At 42.5% G+C, this 20,730-nt stretch overlaps 1 protein-coding gene across 1 annotated transcript in view; it reads left to right on the plus strand.

The window, feature by feature from the left end:
- Nucleotides 1-20,730, plus strand: part of PLCB3 (phospholipase C beta 3) — an 88,286-nt gene that overhangs the window by 40,417 nt on the left and 27,139 nt on the right. The window contains exons 2-12 of the mRNA XM_069965456.1: nt 7,256-7,333; nt 11,623-11,691; nt 13,653-13,793; nt 13,880-13,959; nt 14,093-14,146; nt 15,311-15,386; nt 16,994-17,094; nt 18,510-18,676; nt 18,757-18,903; nt 19,609-19,766; nt 19,852-19,934. Coding sequence (XP_069821557.1) covers nt 7,256-7,333; nt 11,623-11,691; nt 13,653-13,793; nt 13,880-13,959; nt 14,093-14,146; nt 15,311-15,386; nt 16,994-17,094; nt 18,510-18,676; nt 18,757-18,903; nt 19,609-19,766; nt 19,852-19,934 — 1,154 coding nt within the window. The remainder of the gene's footprint in view (nt 1-7,255; nt 7,334-11,622; nt 11,692-13,652; nt 13,794-13,879; nt 13,960-14,092; nt 14,147-15,310; nt 15,387-16,993; nt 17,095-18,509; nt 18,677-18,756; nt 18,904-19,608; nt 19,767-19,851; nt 19,935-20,730) is intronic.

The raw sequence follows: 20,730 nt of genomic DNA on the forward strand, positions 1-20,730 counted from the left end.
TAGTGATTGGTCAGGGTCTCAGACCACGAATGATCAAAACTTTTAATATGTTTCTACATGATAAGTGCCCATGTAAGATATTTAGGAATCATACGGATGGTCACTGCAGATATGTATTATAGATCTGTAAGATCTGTAGCTACAGTCTGTTCCACTGTATTTTTTTTTTTCTTATCACTTACTGTGTATACAGTCCATAGCAAAAATTATGGTCTCTCCACACTTAGAGTTTTTTTTTTTTTATTACTTTGCAGCAAGTACACAGGTCACAGATATCTCACTGAACATTGTGTATACCAAGCTATGGCCAAAAAGCTTTGGTTGATTCTTTAGGTAGAGTTAGCTGCTGGCCATATGTCACCTGCAGGTTTTTTTCTTCATGGTCCTCTTTTATAGCAATTTTCTATATATTTACATGCCATCCTATGTATGGTTTACTTACTGTATGTGGAATTTTGCATTGGATAGGGGATAACAATCTGATTAGTGGTGGTCCACCCGCTGGGGCTTTAATTAAGGGTATGTTCCCTCTACAGAATATGCGCAGAAATTTTTTGGTTGGACGGCAGATTCTTTGCTTGAAATTTTTGTGTGTTTTCTGTAGTAGGAACATACCCTTATTCTGAGAACGGAGATAAAATTGTCCCCAGAATGAATGATGCCCACTGCGCAGCTAATGCACCATTCATTCTCAATAAGGCTAACAAAAGTACAGTGCTTGGAGACCACCACTCTATATTCTGAAGAAAATCACAGAATCCCTGCTCTCCAGATTATAGAGGACCCAGAGAACAGAACCCCCCCCCCCCCCTGTGGTTCAAGGACTTGTTCACTTATTATCAATATTATACATTGTATTAGCAAGAAAAGCAAGAAAAAAAAAATCTTCTGATATAGTTGTGAGGGTTAATGAATCCTGGTCAGGGCTGTGCGTGGCTGTAGCAGGAGATGGTTGTCAGTGTGTTCTTTGCACTGTGAGTTGCTGTGAATGGCAGAATGTTAATGAAATTACAGGATTATCTGCTGTTGATCAGGACTAATTGGATTAGAGCTGCACACGTTCTTAGTGCCCGGTCCGCCCGCTGCCCACACACGCTACACTCAGATGTGCTACTGCTGCTTACCCATGGAGTATATAGATCCTCTTATCTGACCTCCTGTCTCCTTGAGCCCAGCTCTCTGGGTTCGTGCACCACTCTGATTCACTATTTCCAGGCACCCGCATCTATACACTTTACTTGCAGCTCTTGGAAACATTTTTCATTACTTATAATTATAAATTGTCATATTTGTGTTTTTCATGATATTTTCTATAACAACCTGTGTTCTTGTAATATTGCACCTTCTACGGGCAGACATAAATCACATAAATCATGCACTTTTATATTTCTAGGTCTTAGCAAATTAGTGCAATCCCCAGGAGCAAATCTCTGCTTGGAGTTTACGTTGAGTTGTGCCAAGAAGAGAGCCGTGCGGTCTATCCCTTACCTTGTAACTGTGATTTTACATAGGAATGTTACATAATAATCTGGCACCGGCAGCAATAAATTTATATGCTTCTGCTGTGTTAATGGCTTTCTTACGGGCATTCTGGATACGTCTCACAATCCTAAACCATGTTAGCTGGCTTCATATAAAATTGTCCCCCAGCATGTGTGTGTGCGACTGTGATTCACAGGTACTGAGACCGAGAGGGAGGGAACACATCCTAATATATAGTTGGATATCTTCAATGGATCAAGCTGCTACCTTATCAATATGATGGATACTATGTAAAGACTTACTAGTAAGGGCCCTATTACACCAACTGATGTCTGACAGATTATCTGACAGTTTTTTGCAGCCAAGGCCAGGAATGGACTATAAACAGGGAACTGGTCATGAAAGAAAGACTGAGATTTCTCCTCTTTTGAAATCCATTCCTGGGTTTGGCTGTAAAAATCTGTCAAACATCTGTGGGTGTAATAGGGCCCTTAGGGACAACAGATTATATGACAGATTTTTTTAAGCCAAACCTAGGAATGGATTTGAAAAGAGGAGAAATCTCAGGGCCCTATTACACCAACAGATTATCTAACAGATTTTTGTAGGCCAAAGCCAGGAATGGATTTGAAAAGACGAAGAATCTCAGTCTTTCCATTGTTACCTGTTCTCTGTTTATAGTCCAGTCCTGGCTTTGGCTCAAAAAAAATCTGTCAGATAATCTTCTGGTGTAATAGGGCCCTCAGTCTTTCTTTCATGACCTGTTCCCTGTTTATAGTCCATTTCTGGCCTTGGCTGCAAAAAACTGTCAGACATCTGTTGGTGTAATAGGGCCCTTACTAGTAAGTCTTTACATAGTATCCATCCAACAGTATCCAACAATATAATGTATATAGGACCACCCAACTTTATCACAGTGGATGGCGTTTGGAGGGAAAAATATCCGTTGAATGTCGGTTACTGGATCCATTTGCCCCTTGAGAGAGAGACTGCTAACAGAGGAGTCTAGAAGAGTCTTACTCCTCCTTTATCACAACAATGTTGCAGTACTGCAATAAAATGATGCAGTAATGCGATGAAACGGCGGTGTGTGAACACAGCCTTATCCCAAATATGTACTCTTGGGTCTCACCCAGAACATGGGATCGGGAATGTTGAAATCAGTTTTTCAGCCCATTTCCCAGGAGATGTTCTAGTATACATTAAACATAAAGACAAAATAGCATATACATAAAATATAAGGGCAAAACGTAATCTTTAGTATATGTTTCAAAGTACAGAATCCTCAGCAGGCTTTTCCCTATCTCCTGTCCAGTTGACGTTTGAAGCAATTCTAGAAAACTTCCTAGGAAAACCTCGTAGAACTGCATCAAAAGAAATGTGCTGGCAATTACGACACAACTGGGTGTTTTTACTATTACCACATGTGACTGGTACTACCATGTTTATGTGAAGTGGAGTGTATACTGATGTTAGGATCCATACACAGCTAGAAAGGCCTCATTCACTCGATCCGTGCCACGATGACCGGAGGTGGATTGTGGCACAGATCCCTCAAAGGGCAGCCCCCCCCCACTGCCTGGCAGTAGAGATTATAGGAGTGCAGAAGACAACTGGACTACTCCCCCCGTGCCGGACGGCTCACATGGTCACCGGCCCGGGGGGAGTAGGCGAGTAGTTGTCTTATGCGCTCCATTCATTTCTTCTGCTGGGTGGCGGTGGGGGGGTCCGTGCCACGATCCGTACTAGGATATGTACTATTTTTTGGTGATGAATGGCCCCTAAAATTAACCATGGTCGCGGATCCACAGACAATTTTACAGGACGTAGCCTAAAGGTCCCCATATACCTTCAATATCTGAGGCTGAGAGATTGTTCGCTTTCAGTTATGTCTCCCAGATGACCCCCAACCTTCCCATATACAGGATCTTTGAGCACAGCTGTGTTCTCTATGGGGAAGGGAGCAGGAATCTGCAGCAAGAGAGCACTGACTGTGGCTTATCTCTCGCAAAGCAAAGGGGTCAGACACTGATCTTCCATCACGCCCGACCTCTATCACCACCAACATCATCTGTCTTCAGCCAGACCCGCCACAAGCCGATTACAGGGTTCTTTTATACAGTCAGATATATAATTTTTGCAGCCATTTAAATACACAGTGATACCTTGGATTATGAGCATAATTCATTCCCGGACTGTGCTTGTAATCCAAATCACTCTTAAACCAAAGCAAATTTTCCCACGAGAAATCACTTATATGCAGACAATTAGTTCCACACTCCAAAAATAATGTAGCTGAGTGTGAGTGCAGGCACATTATAAGCAGCCATGTGTATACCTGAGTGTGAGTGCAGGTACATTATAGCAGGAATGAAGAGGATGGGAAACACAAGGGCTGACAGAGACAGCAGGGAGTATGAAGGAATGAGCAGGGCAGATGTGGGCACATACATGCAGCACTCTCTGTCCAGGAAGAGAGACATTACAGCTATGAAAAGATTACCTCCACAGTCCTGTCCCCTGATGTGAGCCCCAGCCTGAAGCGGATCTGCCATTATTTGGAAGGTGTGCGAGACTTCCTGGGTCATAGTACAGGGCTGCAGACCCCACTATGCAGACCATGCCCCTCCCCTGCTCCCCCTCCCACCCAGTACAGGGAGCTCTTAAACCTAAGCAATGCTTTTAAACCAAGTCACAATTTAAAAAAACTGTGATCTCTTCTTGCAAAATGCTCTTCATCCAAGGTACCACTGTATTGCTATCCGCCGCTCATCCCCTTCTTACACACTACAGTGGTAAATTTTAAAGCCAGACAAAGGACGTGATCAGCCGACGAGTGTGTGTTTTCCAGCTCCTCTGCGTTTCTAGCAATGCTCCTTGCCGATAATCGGCCTGTGTAAAAGGAGCTTAAGGGCCTTGGTTGTGTATTGTAAATAGTCCTGTATTATTGTCAGTTTTGTGGTGGTGGTGTGTCGTCTGTGTTTCTGTCAGTCAGCGGTCACTGGCGCTGTCAGACACCTGGCTCTTCCTCCCTTTCACAGTAGTTCACACACTGGTGATGGCAGTTTAAGAGCATTGACAACATGGTGTGAACATGGCTTTCTCCCCTCTGGCTGTCAGATCTTCCCTGTGCACCTCATGCCTCTCTTCCTGGATCAATCTGTGCTGCTCTCTGCCAGGTAATATCTCTTATCAGTGTGAGCACACAGTCCTCCCCGGTCACGGCCAAAGGGCGTCCATGACTACTGTACATGTAATGTATTACACTGCCAGAATGGAGCAGTTCCACATGTTCCTTACTAATCATTGTAAACTCATGACCCAGAAATTATCGATGGTGATGTAATCCAGGGCTCGGCACAGGGATATGTCACCTTATGTATATAAACTGCTACATATTTTTATTATCACGTGTAAGGAAGAAAAGTATGTCTAGTATTCTGAGGATTACATAGATTGCATAGCTTTTGTCTTTGTAAAGTTTCACACACTTTTTGGTGAGTGTATTGTGTCTTAAGGTATATCTATACATATACAATGGTGCCCTGGATTATGAGCATAATTCGTTCCGGGACTGTGCTTGTAATCCAAATCACTCTTAAACCAAAGCAAATTTTACCATAAGAAATCATAGAAATGCAGACAATTTGTTCCACACCCCCAAAAAAATGATTTATAATTCTGAATAACATATAAAACTAATGAAACAGCAGAATATGTGATATTATAAGTTACTGTACAGTAATGGAGAGGATGGGAAACACAAGGGCGGACAGAGACTACAGGGAGCATGAAGGAATGAGCAGGACATATGTGGTCACAGTATAGCAGCACTCTGGGGAGAGAGGGGTTACAGCTATAAAGAGATTACCTCCACAGTCATGTCCCCTGATGCAAGCCCCAGCAATGAAGTGGATCTGCTATGATTTGGAAGGTGAGGGAGACTTCCTGAGTCAGAGTACAGGGCTGTAGACCCCGCTATGCCAGTGCTTCTCAATTCCAGCCCTCAGGCCTCACCAACTGGTCATGTTTTGAGGATTTCCTTAGTATTTCACAGGTGATATAATTATACTCGGTGCATCAGGTATTATCACAGTTGTCCTTTGTATGGGATAGCCTCAAAACATGACCTGTTGGTGAGGCCTGAGGACTGGAATTGAGAAGCACTGCGCTATGCAGACCATGCATGCCCCCCACTCGCGCTCCCACCCAGTACCGGGAGCTCTTTAACCAAAACAATGCTCTTAAACAAGTCACAATTTTTAAAAACTGAGCTCTTAAACCAAAACACTCTTAAACCAAGTTACTTTTAAACCAAGGTACCACTGTATACTGTTTCAAACCACATTTTTGCTATGACCAAAAGTCCCAATCCAATGGCAGGTCAGATGGCTGGAACTGAAAGCATCATAGGGATCTATACTCCTAAGTTGGATCAGGACGTATGTCTATAAAATGAGTACCATATTACGCTCATTTGAAAGTGGCCTTAGAATTTTTTTCAACGTGCTTGTGTGGATTATCAAATATATTCTGGACTATTGGACTGTCTGGATGGAAACTGCAGTTCACAGTTTTTTCCAAGTGTAAAATAATGCACTTGGGGAGGAGGAATTCTCTATGTGAGTATCATATTGGCAGTCCTGTGTTGGCAAAGACTGCAGTGGAGAAGGATTTAGGGGTAGTAAGTTCTGACAGCCTTAAAATGAGTCAACAGTGCAACCAGGCAGTAGGGAAAGCAAATCGTATGCTGGGCTGTATATATAATGGTATGCTGGGCTGTATATATAATGGTATGCTGGACTGTATAGCTAGAGGTATAACCAGTTGGAAGAGGGAGATTGTGATCCCGCTGTATAGAGCTGTAGTGACATCACATCTGGAATACTGTGTCCAGTTCTGGAGACCTCACCTAAAAAAGATATTGATAAAATAGAACGGGTCCAAATATAAGCTACAAAAACTATGGAGGCTGTGAGGCATATAATATATATATATATATATATGGAAAGACTTAAGGATTTGAATCTGTATAGTCTGGAGGAAAGAAGAGAAAGGGGGGACATGATTGAAGTATGTTAAAGGACTAAATAAGGTTCCGGAGTGAAGTGTTTTCAGTAAAAAAAAAAATAATGAACTCGAGAACTAGAAGCAACGCGAGAAAATTTACTGAAAGAGTAGTAGATGCTTGGAACAAACTTCCAGCTGGTGTGGTTGGTAAATGTTTAATAACAGAATTTAACTATGCCTGGGATAAACATATATCTATCCTAAGAAAATAAAAAGGGAAATGCTAAAAGGGCATACTAGATGGACCAGGTGGTCTTTTTCTGCCGTCAATCTTCTATGTTTCTTTGTAAAATCTGCTGTATCTAGTCAGCGCTGACTGCATGTGAATTGCAGCCTATTACTTTAAATAAGGTTGTGGCAGCAGAATATTCTTTTATATAAAGGTTTATAGAGAGCACATGAAGCGCCTTCTTTTTGGTGTGCTTTTTCCTTTCATTAGTAAGAGCTCTCGTTGGTGTTTACAGAAGGAAGTGCTCCATGTTCTCGTGTATAACATCATCCCAGAGGAGCAGCTTACTCTCCCTTCTTTTCTGGCTCATCTGTACAAAACATCCAGCACATATTTTCAGCTGTTTTTGCCCCTTAGAAGTGTTTGCTCCTTCCCTTAGACAAGTGCCTGTGATTTCCTTCCTATATGATGAATTGCCATTGTTGTATAACACTTCTATTACTAATGGATCCTCTTGTTTTTGCTGTTTTGTAGGACACCAGCAGTAAGTCCTTGGTGACCCTACGTGTGGACAGCATGGGGTTTTATCTATACTGGACCTGCCCTAACATGGTGAGAAAACCTGATGTTCTGACTGTGCTAACCATTAGGATGTGATTTCGTGGTCTTTGGAAAAATATTTGGGACAAGGTGTTCCAGGTAACACCAGATCTGGGTGTATAGAAGCAAAAATAGGTCATCCACACTATTCTCCTGTCTTCTATGACTGTTCAGTATGCTGGGTTATCTCATGGCAGCAGCTGCACCCACACCCTGTCTATTACATATCTCACCAAGCTTCTTGGGTATTGTCTTCTTCTCTCCACCTCTTCATTCTGTTGCTCTAGTAATCTCTGATGCATCTTATCGGCTCTATACAATAGTTTTATATACTGGCTTTGTCCTCCAGTTCCGTACTTTATGTGCATTATAATTTGTTTATTTTACAAATAAATGATAATGGTAGGGCATCTATGTTGTTGTATAGGTGGGCAGAACACTGTGCCAATGTATGCATACCCGCACAAGTTCCATTGAATTTAACGGACTGATCATAGTCATAATTTCACTGCTATAACTGCAACTCTTCCACCATTGCATGCACACAGGGATTTATTTGGCGGGGGCATTACATTGTACAGCTGTTAGTTGTTCCTGTGCCAGATCATCAGATGGCGGGCCATCCCACTCAACAAAATCCATTTGTCACTCCTTAATCCTGCAGAACCACATAGAAAATGGTCAGTGTGAGGACTGTAACACACAGTGACTATATCTAAGCTTCCTACATGTCTGCTTGTAAAACATTAAGGAGACACGCAGTGCCATTGCTCCTGATAGAACTCAAATGCTGATGGACTCTGTTTTATTCTGTCTTAGGGCCCTTGCACACAAAGAAATCATGTGGATAACTTGCCGCGCATTCTGTCGCTCATCCCCCCCTGCACTTAGCTTGCAGTCCCATAATTCTATGGTCAAACGAAGTCGGCCTGAGCCTAGAATGAAGCCTATGGGACGGCCAAATGTTCAAGTGGGAATCCGCACGGAATCCGCAGAAAGTTATCTGTGTGATTTCTGTAGTGTGCAAGGGCCCTTACCATGAATTCAGCTTTGCGATTTTCATTATAAGCAGAAACAACGCAAATGTGAACAGATGGCATATATTTGAAGTTGTGCCATAACCAGAGGTTTGGCAGCTTTGTTCTAGTGTATAGCGAGAGTGTTTTTTAAAGAGTCTTTTTATATATGTATATTATGTTTGACTAGGTATGCTTTAACCTCTCTCCAGTCCTGAAAGCTTTCTGCCTTTTCTCTTCCTGTTGTCTGTTCCTCTGACACCCTGACGATTGTTCATCTGTCCAGCTTCCCCTGCGCTGTATAAGCCTCTGACACATCTGGATGTGTCCATTGGGCCTCCACCCCTCCTCCACATCTGGATGCCGGATGAATTCGCCCTTCTGATTCATTTTCCCACGGCCTCTCTCTCTCCTCTTACCTTTACTTCCACACTATAGCTCTGTTCCTGTTTCATCCCACCTCTTTTCCTTGCCCTGACCGGCTGCTTTTCCTCACTTCTCTCTCCCTCTCGTGCTGCCTTCCCTCCCTATCCGCAAAGTCTATCTCCTCCGGCCTCCAGAGGATGGACTCAGCGGAAGTCAGGAGAAGGAGGGGGAATCTGCTTAAAGTGTTTACATTTTTTATATTCTGTCTCTATTCCCCCACTCACTGTTGAGATAAACGCGTTTTCCCTGACCAAACCCTGAGAATGTGTAGACAAACACAAAGATACCAGCTTGGAAGGAAAGTGGGTGTGTGGTCGTACTGGGGCGTGTGTGTAAGCTTGAAATAAAGATGGATGGATAAATAGATTGAAGTTTTTGCAGCTTTTTAATGCAGGTTGAAGTTGCTTTGTGATGTGATGCCTTTTGTGACCATTCTTTCCTTTATTAACTCTAATAGTAGAGGATAAATAGAATGAGGCCACAATGACATATCCAGTGATCAGCTGTGATATGTAGGGGATCAGGGCAGCAAGTGATCAGCTTCTTCCCATTGCACATTTTTCTGTTAAAGGGGTACTCCAGCTAAGAATATATTTTTTTTTCCTAGATCAACTGGTGCCACAAAGTTATACCGATTTGTAATTTTCTTCTATTTAAAAATCTCAAGTCTTTTAGTACTTATCAGCTGCTGTTTGTCCTGCAGTGGTGGTGTAAGTGGTGTATTCTTTTCAGTCTGACACTGTGCTCTCTGCTGACAACTCTGTCCATGTCAGGAACTGTCCAGAGCAGGAGAGGTTTTTTTATTTGGATTTGCTACTACTTCTGACAGTTCCTGTCACATACAAAGATCAGACTGGAAAGAATACACCATTTCCTGCAGGACATACAGCGGTTGGTAAATATTGGAAGACTGGAAAATGTTAAACTGAAGTAAATTACAAATCTCTATAACCTTTTGACAGCAGTTAATTAAAAAAATATGTTTAACCGGAGAACCCTTTTAAATACGTATTCTGGAAGATAAATGTAACACTTGCCCAAAGTTTCATTCCAAAATGAAGAACATGTAGTCTTCTGCTGCTGACTGTCTGCTGGTGCTGTTCTAATGGTGCCGGTCCCAGCTGTTAGAGCTCCCCTTTCTCTATGCTGATATGCAGTAAATGCCTACTCAACCAGCCAGTGGCCACAGTAATTCCCTACCTCTGCCACTGATTGACTCATTGGGCATTTCCTACATGTCAGGAAGGAGAAGGGGAAGCTCTGACAGCCGGGACTGGCACAGTCAGAACAGCACCAGTGGGCAAATGGTGGCAAGTGAAATTGGCAGTCTTGACATGTGGTAACGTATTGCAAACCACACCTGAACTGGAGACAAGAGAGGGGGGAAAAGTGGCCATGTTTTTGTAGCGCTGGATAACCCCTTTAACTCACCTGGGGCCTGTTCCCGGCCTCAGCGCATCTCCTGGCCTGTTCCCGGCGCAGGCAGTGTGACCTACACTGATTGAGACGCTCGGCTGCCGGGAGAGCTTCGGAAGAATGACAGGCGCTTTGGTTACTTCCAGAGCCTCTGTCATTCTTCCCAAGCTGTCCCATCAGCCGAGCGTCTCCGATGAGAGTTCGGGAGAGCTTCGGGGATCTGCGGCACAGTCAGTGTAAGTCACACTGCCTGCGCAGGGAACAGGACAGAACACGCGCGGAGGGCGGGAACGGGCCCCAGGTGAGTTGACTGCTTCTTTTTTTTTTTTTTTTATAGTGGTCGCCCCATACGGTGGGGATGCGGCCATTTTTGAACCCCCCCCATCGCATGGGGCCACCATACCCGGCATATAAGACGACCCCTGACTCCTAAGAAGATTTTTCGGGGTTAAAAAGTCGTCTTATACGCCGGAAAATATAGTACCTATGGCAGTGGTTTATTGCTCCCAAGAACAGAACAGTCAGGCAGTGAAAATGCGTCATACCCAACTCTTCTCTCCACCAACATCAACTGGCCGTGGAGATTGAGGAGGCCCTGATACACCTTATACTGGCTTTAGTATAAGGTGTGTAGGCACCTTAAAATACGCTGTTTGTATAATTGTATATGCTAGATCCTCCAGAGCGAGAGGCACTCTTCACAGCAGCTCTCTGCTTTGGCTAATAGAGGAGGAATCCAGGATTCACTAGTAGTATTTATCACCTGTTGGGGGTCCATCTGCTCAGACCGCCACCAGCTGTAAAAATAGGTGTTCCAAAACCATTAAAAGCATTTTATCTTGTTTTACAGATGGTTCCAGGAAATGATAAATAGCAAAGGTGGCCATATATCCTGATTTAGGCAGCACTGGCCAACTATTTATTGTAATTAGGGTCTCCCTAACCTCTGCCATAGGTGTAGAGTCAAGAAGAGAACGATTAGGCCTGTTAAATTCCCAATTCCTTTTGTTCTCAGGGAAATAAACTTCTGTGAGAATAGTCTAGTAGCAGTTTACCCACTGCCTTGTCTATTCAAACATATGAGCACTCATATCAAACATTTTGTGCATTCATGTGTATGGGGGCATCAGGAGAGCTAGCTATTTGCTGAGCATGCATTCACCTGACAGCTGTGTTATGTGTATGGCTATCTATACTCCAGTATATACAGCTAACTTTTTATATAGCATCTTCTTGGCCAGTTTCCCTATAACACTTCTTATAAAAGGTTGAAGGGTTGGGGCAGGGGCACAAGGGAGACATGAGACTCCTATTTATCTAGTTGCCTGAATTATCTGTATAGTACAAAGACACCATGAACAACATAGCATGTGATGATACCACCATTATCTGTGATGTAGGATGTTTGATGATAATCATATTATCTCTCTCATACACTTACAGGAAGTTGATATTTTGGATATCAGCCTAATAAGAGACACTCGGACGGGAAAGTACGCTAAAATACCTAAGGTAAGGATACTAATGGCCAGGAGTAATGTGAATGAGTCAGTGAGGCTTTAGTGTTTGTTGCCCTATTTGAATGTCACGACCTAGGTCACTTATTTATAGGCTATAATAAGCCTAAGACGCTCCCATCCCCCTTCATCCTTAGGGGGCTCCTATTTTTGCCTTTTGCAATGCCATTGATGACCTGAGGATCTACACCAGGTGTGTACAACCTACTCTGCTATATGAGTTGGGAATATTTACAGACTCCCATTGACAGTAACTGAAACTTGATGCTGTGGACACCAGTTATCTATTGTATATGGATAACATTAGAAGCAGGGAAAGTGGGGCAGGCAGGGGTAGTAGCCATGTGTCTGTGTAGGTGTGCGTTGTAATTGATGTGGTGTTATGGAGGCCAAAGCAAGCCACTTTACATTGCGGATTAATTCTCTGAATACAATTCTACTTAGCTATGAAGTAAAATTAGGTCAAGACAGAGACATCTGTAACGCACATGGTTGACATTATGAATGACTGGTAAGTGCCGGGAGGATCATTGGGTGATGACATGAACCCAAGACTAAGGTTTCGCAATAGGGAGAAGGAAACAAGTTATTTGTGGTGTTTGAAGTGCTAAGGTAAATAGACCTACATAAGACTGTGTTACCCCACCTGTGGTTTAACTTCAACCCCCATCATAGCATACCATGACAGGATGGGAATTGTAGTTTTGCAGCAGTTGAAGAGGCACTGGTTGGGGAATAAGGTGTGAGGTTAATTCTACAGAGTATTGGCTCCATCTGTTGATGAACAGTGGTACTACAATAACCAGTGAGCTCTAAAACCAACTATGTAAATGGCCCAGACACTATATCACATGTGCTTTACGTTATGAATAATTAAAAGAATGGAAAGCTCACTTAAGTTTTAACTTTTTCTACAAAATAATGCTAATTTATAATATATCATTATAAAGACCAGAGAATTTATACACCGTTCCTATTAAGTTCAATAAGAAATCAATCTTCATTAATCTTGCCCCCTAGTAGAGGGGCAATTTTTCACTGGGAAGAAATGAAGGAATTACATGGTATATGGGAAATGGGAAAACAGCACTATTTTATCATTTAAAGCCATTCACAAAAATATAAACCCCAAAACATTTTAGGCATTGCGGAGTTAGGGTATGTTCACACTGAGCAAAAGCCGCATAATTACGCCATTTTTATTCAGTGTGAACATACCCTTATAAAGGGGAGACACTTTGGTGGCACTGCAGGGAAATTTAACACTTACTACCAGGTTTACTCATGGATTACAGCTTGTTGCTGGGGGGCCTCAGCCAGAACGCTTTGTGATGTGATTAAAGGTCAAGGGACCCTTCTTAAAAATATGACTGGAAATCCTTTTAATGTGTCTAACTGACTGAGAAGCAATATGCGGTCACATGGTTCCTGTCACATAAATTTTTAATATAGACCTTACGTAAAAAAAAATTTTTTGGTTAGCTGTTCAGCAGGTACAATTGTACCATATTATGTATGCCCTATAAAGCATCTAATAGGTGTTCCTACATAAAAGGCTTTTCTACAAATTTAGAATTCCTGGCCTATCCTCAGGCAGAGAGTTGTGCCGCTATGGCTTGGCCTGCCTCTCCAAATTTGAAAAAATACAAATCTACAAACGAATATAGTAAGCAGAGGTATAGTCTTTACAGCTACATGTCACCCCCTATAAAAGCAGTAAGTGGCCAGTAATTGGCGGCAGTGTCATGTGACCAGCGTACATGACGTCATTGCAGCACTTCTTTTGGGGAGCACGGAAGGGGTGGGAAAATGAAAGGCTTTCCTGAAATTTAAAGGGTTGGGTCCTATGGTCGATCTCCCTTTATGTGAATGTCATAGGAGTCAGACGGAAGGGAGCACAAGCACACTTAGATTAAAATGAAAAGGTAAAATCTTTAATTTTCTTTTTGTCATCAGGACTCGCGCATGAGAGAAATTTTAGGATTTACTGGAACTGAGCAGCGCCCTGAAGATAAACTCGTAACTGTTGTGTATGGGAGTGACCTTGTTAATATCAATTTCCTCAACTTTATGGCTGTCCAGGAGGACACAGCGAAGGTACCGAGTGGAGAATGTCTGGGCTGTAGCTATTTTTAGATAGTTGTTACTTTATAGTGTTTTTGTATCTTTTTTGTATTTTTCAGATCTGGACTGATGGACTTTTTAAATTGGCAACAAATATTTTAGCGCAAAATTCATCTCGGAACACATTCCTGCAAAAGGCGTAAGATCCCCATCCCCTCCAGAGCTCTTTAGATTGCACTACATCTGTAATGCATTCCAATACTTTGCTTTTTTAGGTGCTGCATATTGCTCTGTATGGTATATTTCACTTAACTCTTTTGGTTATCTTTTAGATACACCAAACTAAAGCTCCAGGTTAATCAGGATGGAAGGATTCCAGTGAAGAAGTGAGTGATACATCCTGTTAGTTTCTGTGTAGCCTCTCCTTTAACCCTGTCGAGACACTGCAAGCCATGGTTGGACTCTCATGCTCCATTATTCTACATTTTCGATCTTCTGACTCTGGACTTGAAGGCGTTGTCTGGTTTAGAAAACACATTTTCATATACTCTCATTTATTTATCTGAGCAGACAGCAACTGGAAACAGTCTTACACTCTGGGGGACCCAGCATGTCTGTGCATTATTCAGACAGTCTCTGTTGTGGCATTGCAAGTAAACAGAACACTTGTGAATATTGATAGATGGAGTCAGCACCACAATGCTATGTTCAGATGGCTTGTAGGGAAAGGAATCAATTATCCTGACACTGATGTGCTCCCAAAAACCGTACAGTAGTTAGCATTTCACAATATAGACAAAAATAAGGAGCACTCACCAAGTGTTCAGGCTTAATTTTCTTTATACACTGCATCCAAGCAAAGGGAGGACAGGTGGACTAGCAAGCGTGCACCGTCCCGGGAAAGCTGTTTCATACCCACTGGCGCTTCCTCCGGCCGGGAACTCCTTGGGGGGGGGGGGGGTGCACACATGCTAGTCCACCTGTCCTCCTCTCGCTTGCACCTGATGGTCCTCCACTTTAAACAGCCCCAGTGATCAGTTGTGTTCTGTGAAGAAACTTGGTAATAAGTGTTCAATTTCTCTACAACGCCACCATAGGAGAAATAAAGCATTACACAGTTCCCCCTATTGAAATCAATAAGTTGCCTAAGTAATGTAGGACAGGGCAAGTCCTCCAAAGTAAGAGACACTCTTTGTAACCATTCTAAATAAGCATCCTGAACATAGAACCCCACTCTATTAACTCAGAATCCTAGACTAGGGTATATTAAAATAATCTTTTTGAAACTGGACAACCCCTTTTTTAAGCTGACTGCTGGGGTTTTCTACAGTAGGACAAACAGAATTTGGGCATTTTTATTTTAGCATGCCTTTTCCTATTGTACTCCTTATGTGGTGTGCCAGGGTGGGCAGTATGAAGAGTTCTGGTTCCCCATTATTAGTCAGTCTGCTGGGTACACTTTGTTTAGATGTCCATTACTTTTTTACTTAGTGTTCTTATACGCACTGTACACTTTGTAACCTCAGCATTTCTTGCTTGTTCTTCTCTAGTATCTTGAAGATGTTTGCAGCAGATAAGAAGAGAGTAGAGACTGCTCTAGAGTCCTGTGGGCTGAATTTTAACAGGGTAGGCTATGGAGATGAATACATATGATGTCACAGGGAAATGTTTTGCTTCTCCAGTTATTTAAGAAAAAGTCCATAGCATTGCTGTTACAGAAAATACAACTATAACTGGGGAATTCTTTAAGACTGATGTTGCATATGCTGGTCTAAAGTCTATGGCCCTATTACATGGAGCATGGAGACAGCGATCAGCCTACGAGCTTGCTGAGCTTTGTCTTTCAGCCTGTCAAATAGTCTAATACTTCCTTAAAGGGGTAGTGGGGCGTTTAACTTTTCCCCCACCCGAGATGTGTTGGTGCATTATACTTACGTGTTCACTGTCGACCCCTGCCGCCATCCTGTGTCGACAACATCATCTTCGGGAGGCCAGCTGAACCGTTTCAGCCGTCCCTCATGCCGGCCCCCTCTGCCGCGTCATCAGCTGCTCAGCCGCGACTGGCTGAGCATAACTGTGCTCAGCCAATCACAGCTGAGCAGCTGATGACGTGGCACAGGGGGGGGGGCGGGATGAGGGACGGCTGGAGTGGTTCGGCTGGCCTCCCGAAGATGACGTCGTCGGCACAAGATGGCGGCCGGGGGCGACAGCGAACACGTAAGTATAATGCACCAACACTTCCGGGGTGGGGGGAACACGGGGAAGGGGGCCATTCACTTAAATAACACACATTACAAAGTTGTATAACTTTGTAATGTGTGTTATTTAGTGAATAAAAATTAAACGCCGCACTACCCTTTAAAGGGTCCTTTCACTCTGCCTTATATGGGACCGTGCAAGAATGCAATGTTATTAGATGCACGTCTCCTGTTTACACCGAGAGATGTGCGGCCAATAACAATACATTTTACTGCCAATCAAATGATCAGATAGACCGATGAACGGATATTCTCCTGCTCATCAGCTGATTGCTGGCATTTTTACATTAGTGGCCTATTGAGCATTTCTAGGAAGGCTCATTGCCAATAATCAGCCTGTATAAAAGGGCCTTTAGATGCAATAAATGTATAAAGAGGCTTTCCATGTGCCTTTAAAGTGCACCAGCCCCCCCCCCCAAAAAAAAAAAACCCGCTTGTACCGTCGGATAGCCTTTTTTTAATCCAAGATCTGTCCTGGGGTCCGTTCGGCAGGTGAAACAACTTTTAAACTTGCAGCCCTGTGTCAAATTGGCGTGGCCAAGAGTGTTTAGGCCCCCCAGTGTTTAGACAAGGGATGAGAAATCCTGGCGCATTCCTAATGGAGAAGAGGGCAGGGAGGAAAGACGGAGAGTCGCCGCAGGCCTGGGGCACAGACACTCTAGGCCACGCCAATTCGACACAGGGCTGCAAGTTTAAAAGTTGTTTTTTAGGATAATAACTGCATTACCTGCCGAACGGACTCAGGACATATCTTGGATTAAAAGCAGCTATCTGACAGTACAAGCGGTTTTTTTTTTAAGGGGGGGGGGGCAGATTGTGGGTACAGAGTCGCTTTAAGGTTTACTGTTCCTACACCATTTTACCATAATCATAAACCATTGTCTCCCCCTGTCCTATTACTACCTGCTAGAAATGATTATACTGATACATTTTCTTCTTCTTCCATTCATTGACCACTTTTATTTTTATTGTTAGAGTGAGTCCATCAAGCCGGAAGAATTTACCCTTGAAATTTTCGAGAGGTTTCTGAATAAGCTATGTCTGCGCCCGGACATTGATAAGATATTACTGGAGCTGTAAGTTACTTATTTCTCTCTACATTTTTCTGTCGATTTAGGCTATGTTCACACTACGTAAAACTACGGCCGTAGTTCTCGCCGCAGAACTACGGCCGTAGTTTTGCGGTGTGTAACATAGCCTTATGTTCAATGGGATCCCGGCTGGAGCCTACACACGTCAGTTTTCAGTGAATTCAGTGAATTACGGCCGCAGAAAGCCCTGTCAGTTCACACAGTGAAGCAAGCGGCTCCGGCCGCTTGCTTCACTGTGTGCTGTGAGAAGCTCTGATGCGGCATGCGCTGATGCGCCCGCATCAGAGCTCCACGGCCGGAAAGAACACCCGGCCGGTACTTAAAGGGGTAGTCCACCCAAGAAAAATTTCTTTCAAATCAACTGGTGCCATAAAGTGCCAGAGATTTGTAATTCACTTCTATTAAAAAATCTTAAGTCTTCCAGTACTTATCAGCTGCTGTGTGTCCAGCAGGAAGTGGTGTTTTCTTTCCAGTCTGACACAGTGCTCTCTGCTGCCACCTCTGTCCATGTCAGGAACTGTCCAGAGCAGTAGCAAATCCCCATAGAAAACCTCTCCTGCTCTCTAGACTGGAAATAATACAACTTCCTGTTGGGCATACAGCAGCTGATAAGTACTGGAAGGCTTGAGATTTTTTAATAGAAGTAAATTACAAATCTCTGGCACTTCATGGCAGCAGTTGATTTGAAAAAAAAATTTTTTTGGTGGACTACCCCTTTAAGTCCGGGGTCACGGAACGGACGGTTGTTCACGTAGTGTGAACATAGCCTTAATGTGAAAATTCTAAATTAAATTAAGCTACATTTTTTCTTTCTTTATTTGCATGTTGAAATTATAAATTTAATGTAGGCAATAGACATAGCATTTCCCATAATAGGAGCAATTGTATCGGGGTAAATGTCTTTTAATTTATGGATCCTGTTTGATGAGCGGATTATGGTCTATGGCTTTAGTTCTTTGATCTAAAGAACCTTTTGATCATTACCTTATTCCATCAACAGTGTAAATGGGTTATCCAGGAAAAGAAAAACAAAGCTAATTGTATCCAGAGACAACACCACACCTGTCCTTTAAGGTTGGGTGTAATGTTAGAACTTTGCTGCAAAACTGAGCTGTATAACCAGACGCAGATAAATAGGTGACATCTTGCTTCTGAGTCAGATTTTTTTTTTTTTTTAATCAGATTCTTTTTATTAGACATTTTGAGCATAAAATAGGACAGGGAGTTTTGGGTTCCCTCCAAGCAATTGGATATTAATATCTGGGGTTAGGCCATAGATGAACAGCTCCTGTAAAAATCCTTTAACTACCTACTGGTGTTTCTGTATAAAATCCTTGTTTTCTTGTTTTACGTCAAAGTATTTGCTTTGTCAATGACTTCTCTGTTTATTTCATACCCAGTGGAGCTAAAGGGAAACCATACTTAAATCTTGAGCAGCTAATGGATTTTATAAACCAAAAGCAAAGAGATCCAAGGCTCAATGAAATCCTTTTTCCCCCTCTAAAGAGGGACCAGGTGCGCCAACTCATTGAGAAGTATGAGCCCAACAAACAATTTCTAGAGAGGGGTGAGTATGGAAATCTGGTGTCATAGCCTTGGCTGGTGGATTATCCATGATCAGTCTTGTAAACATTCTTTTCTTTACAGATCAGATGTCCATGGAAGGCTTTAGTCGCTTTCTTGGTGGAGATGAGAACAGCATTGTGCCACCAGAAGCCTTAGATCTAAGTGATGACATGACGCAGCCCATCACCAGTTACTTTATCAACTCCTCTCACAACACCTACCTCACTGGTAAGGAATATGAAATGGACACTTGTTTTACATTATTCTGCCTTTGCACTCTAGTAACCCTTGAATTTATGTATTTTGTGAGTAAAGTATATGCCACCTATCCAGTTAAAAAAGCACTCCACCATTTTTTTCACATATACTGCTAACTCACCAGCAATATTGTGGCAGTGCCATTTGCTTCACTGTGTATGTGTCTGTGTGTGCAGAACATCCAGTACATTCTTATGAGATGAAGCTTCACACTGCTTGTAACCACTGACAGGGAGAAACCTATCACAAGGAGACAGGCCGAAGCTGTATCTCATAGGACTAGACTGATACTCCATTGTGTGACTTGGGGGGGTAGAAGTTGTACGTCACTGGTTTTGCGGCACTTACATAGGACTCAGAAGAAGATCACTGTGGTAAAACGTCACCCCTCTATCTTTGCAAAGTTAGAGGCATCAAGGGAAACACAGTCAGAATTGAGAGAGCCATATCATATTGGAAGGAATCAGCCAGTAAATGCCACACCAATTAAAATAGGTATACACAAGAACATCTGTGTTATTTCCTAGTAATAGCTGCTGCACTATGTAAGCAAAAAAAAAAAAAAGAATTATAAAAAATAAATTGCTGTGTGCTCCTTTAATTTTGTGAAATACAAAGGATACATCACCAGCTCCTGTATGTGATCATTCTTTTTTCATGTTGTGTCTTGTGCAGCTGGGCAGCTGACTGGGAACTCCTCAGTAGAGATGTACCGACAAGTCCTGCTCACAGGGTGCCGCTGCATTGAGTTGGACTGTTGGAAGGGACGACCCCAGGATGAGGAGCCCTTTATTACGCATGGTTTCACTATGACAACTGAGATACCATTTAAGGTACTAAAAAAGTATACATATAAATTCTGTATGTTACTTGTGCCTTTTATATGATAATTCTATGTTTCTTACTGCCTTATTACAGGAAGTTATTGAAGCTATTGCCGAAAGTGCCTTTAAAACCTCCCAGTTCCCCGTTATTTTATCGTTTGAAAACCATGTTGATTCGTAAGTATACTTTTTACTATGAACAGCGTTTTAGGCCTCAGATTTTTTTCTTTTAAATTCTTTTTTTATTTCAGTTCTCGTTTTTTAAGTATGTCCCACAATGATTCCAAAACCTAAGACCATTTCTCAATTTGTGAAATAATGGTCATATGCACACAATGCGAAAAGGTCTTAGGGATTAAAATTGGCCAGAGCAGGGCTGGTATCCTGGGAAGGAGAAGTAGCTATTAATGCTGGGATACTATAAATCCTGAACATGTTGAGGGTATAGTCACATGCATTGAATCTGCTTCATATATCACAATAGCTCTGTGTCTGCACCATTTGCATGGATTTCTGCAGACCCAACTTGAATAAATGACACAGTCACATAGTAGTTGGAGCATTCACTTCATACATCCGGAGTCCTGTCTTACAGCGCTGGCACTGCAACAAATAAACTGTTAGCTCCCTACATTTACGTATAAAAGACAGAAAACTGATATCAACTTGTCTGTAACTAGGGGCTGACAGGTTCAGCTTTAATTTACCTTGTAAGATTTTATTCAAATGCAAAGAACATGAGAAAGGGTTCAGATAACCAGATATCAACATAGACTGGTATAGATGGCTTAGTTAAATTTGTGGGTATACTTCATTCATTATTAGTCAATTAATCATCTCAATTAATAGATTTAAAGGAGTCTCACGAAAATAAAAAATCGCAGGCAGGGGTGTGCAGGAACATAATAAAGAAAGTATACGTACACATCTCTGTGCCTCCGCAGCACTGCTTTACCGATCTCTGACAGCCGCC

The sequence above is a fragment of the Dendropsophus ebraccatus genome, chromosome 4 (assembly GCF_027789765.1).
Source record: "Dendropsophus ebraccatus isolate aDenEbr1 chromosome 4, aDenEbr1.pat, whole genome shotgun sequence".
Lineage (NCBI taxonomy): Eukaryota > Metazoa > Chordata > Amphibia > Anura > Hylidae > Dendropsophus > Dendropsophus ebraccatus.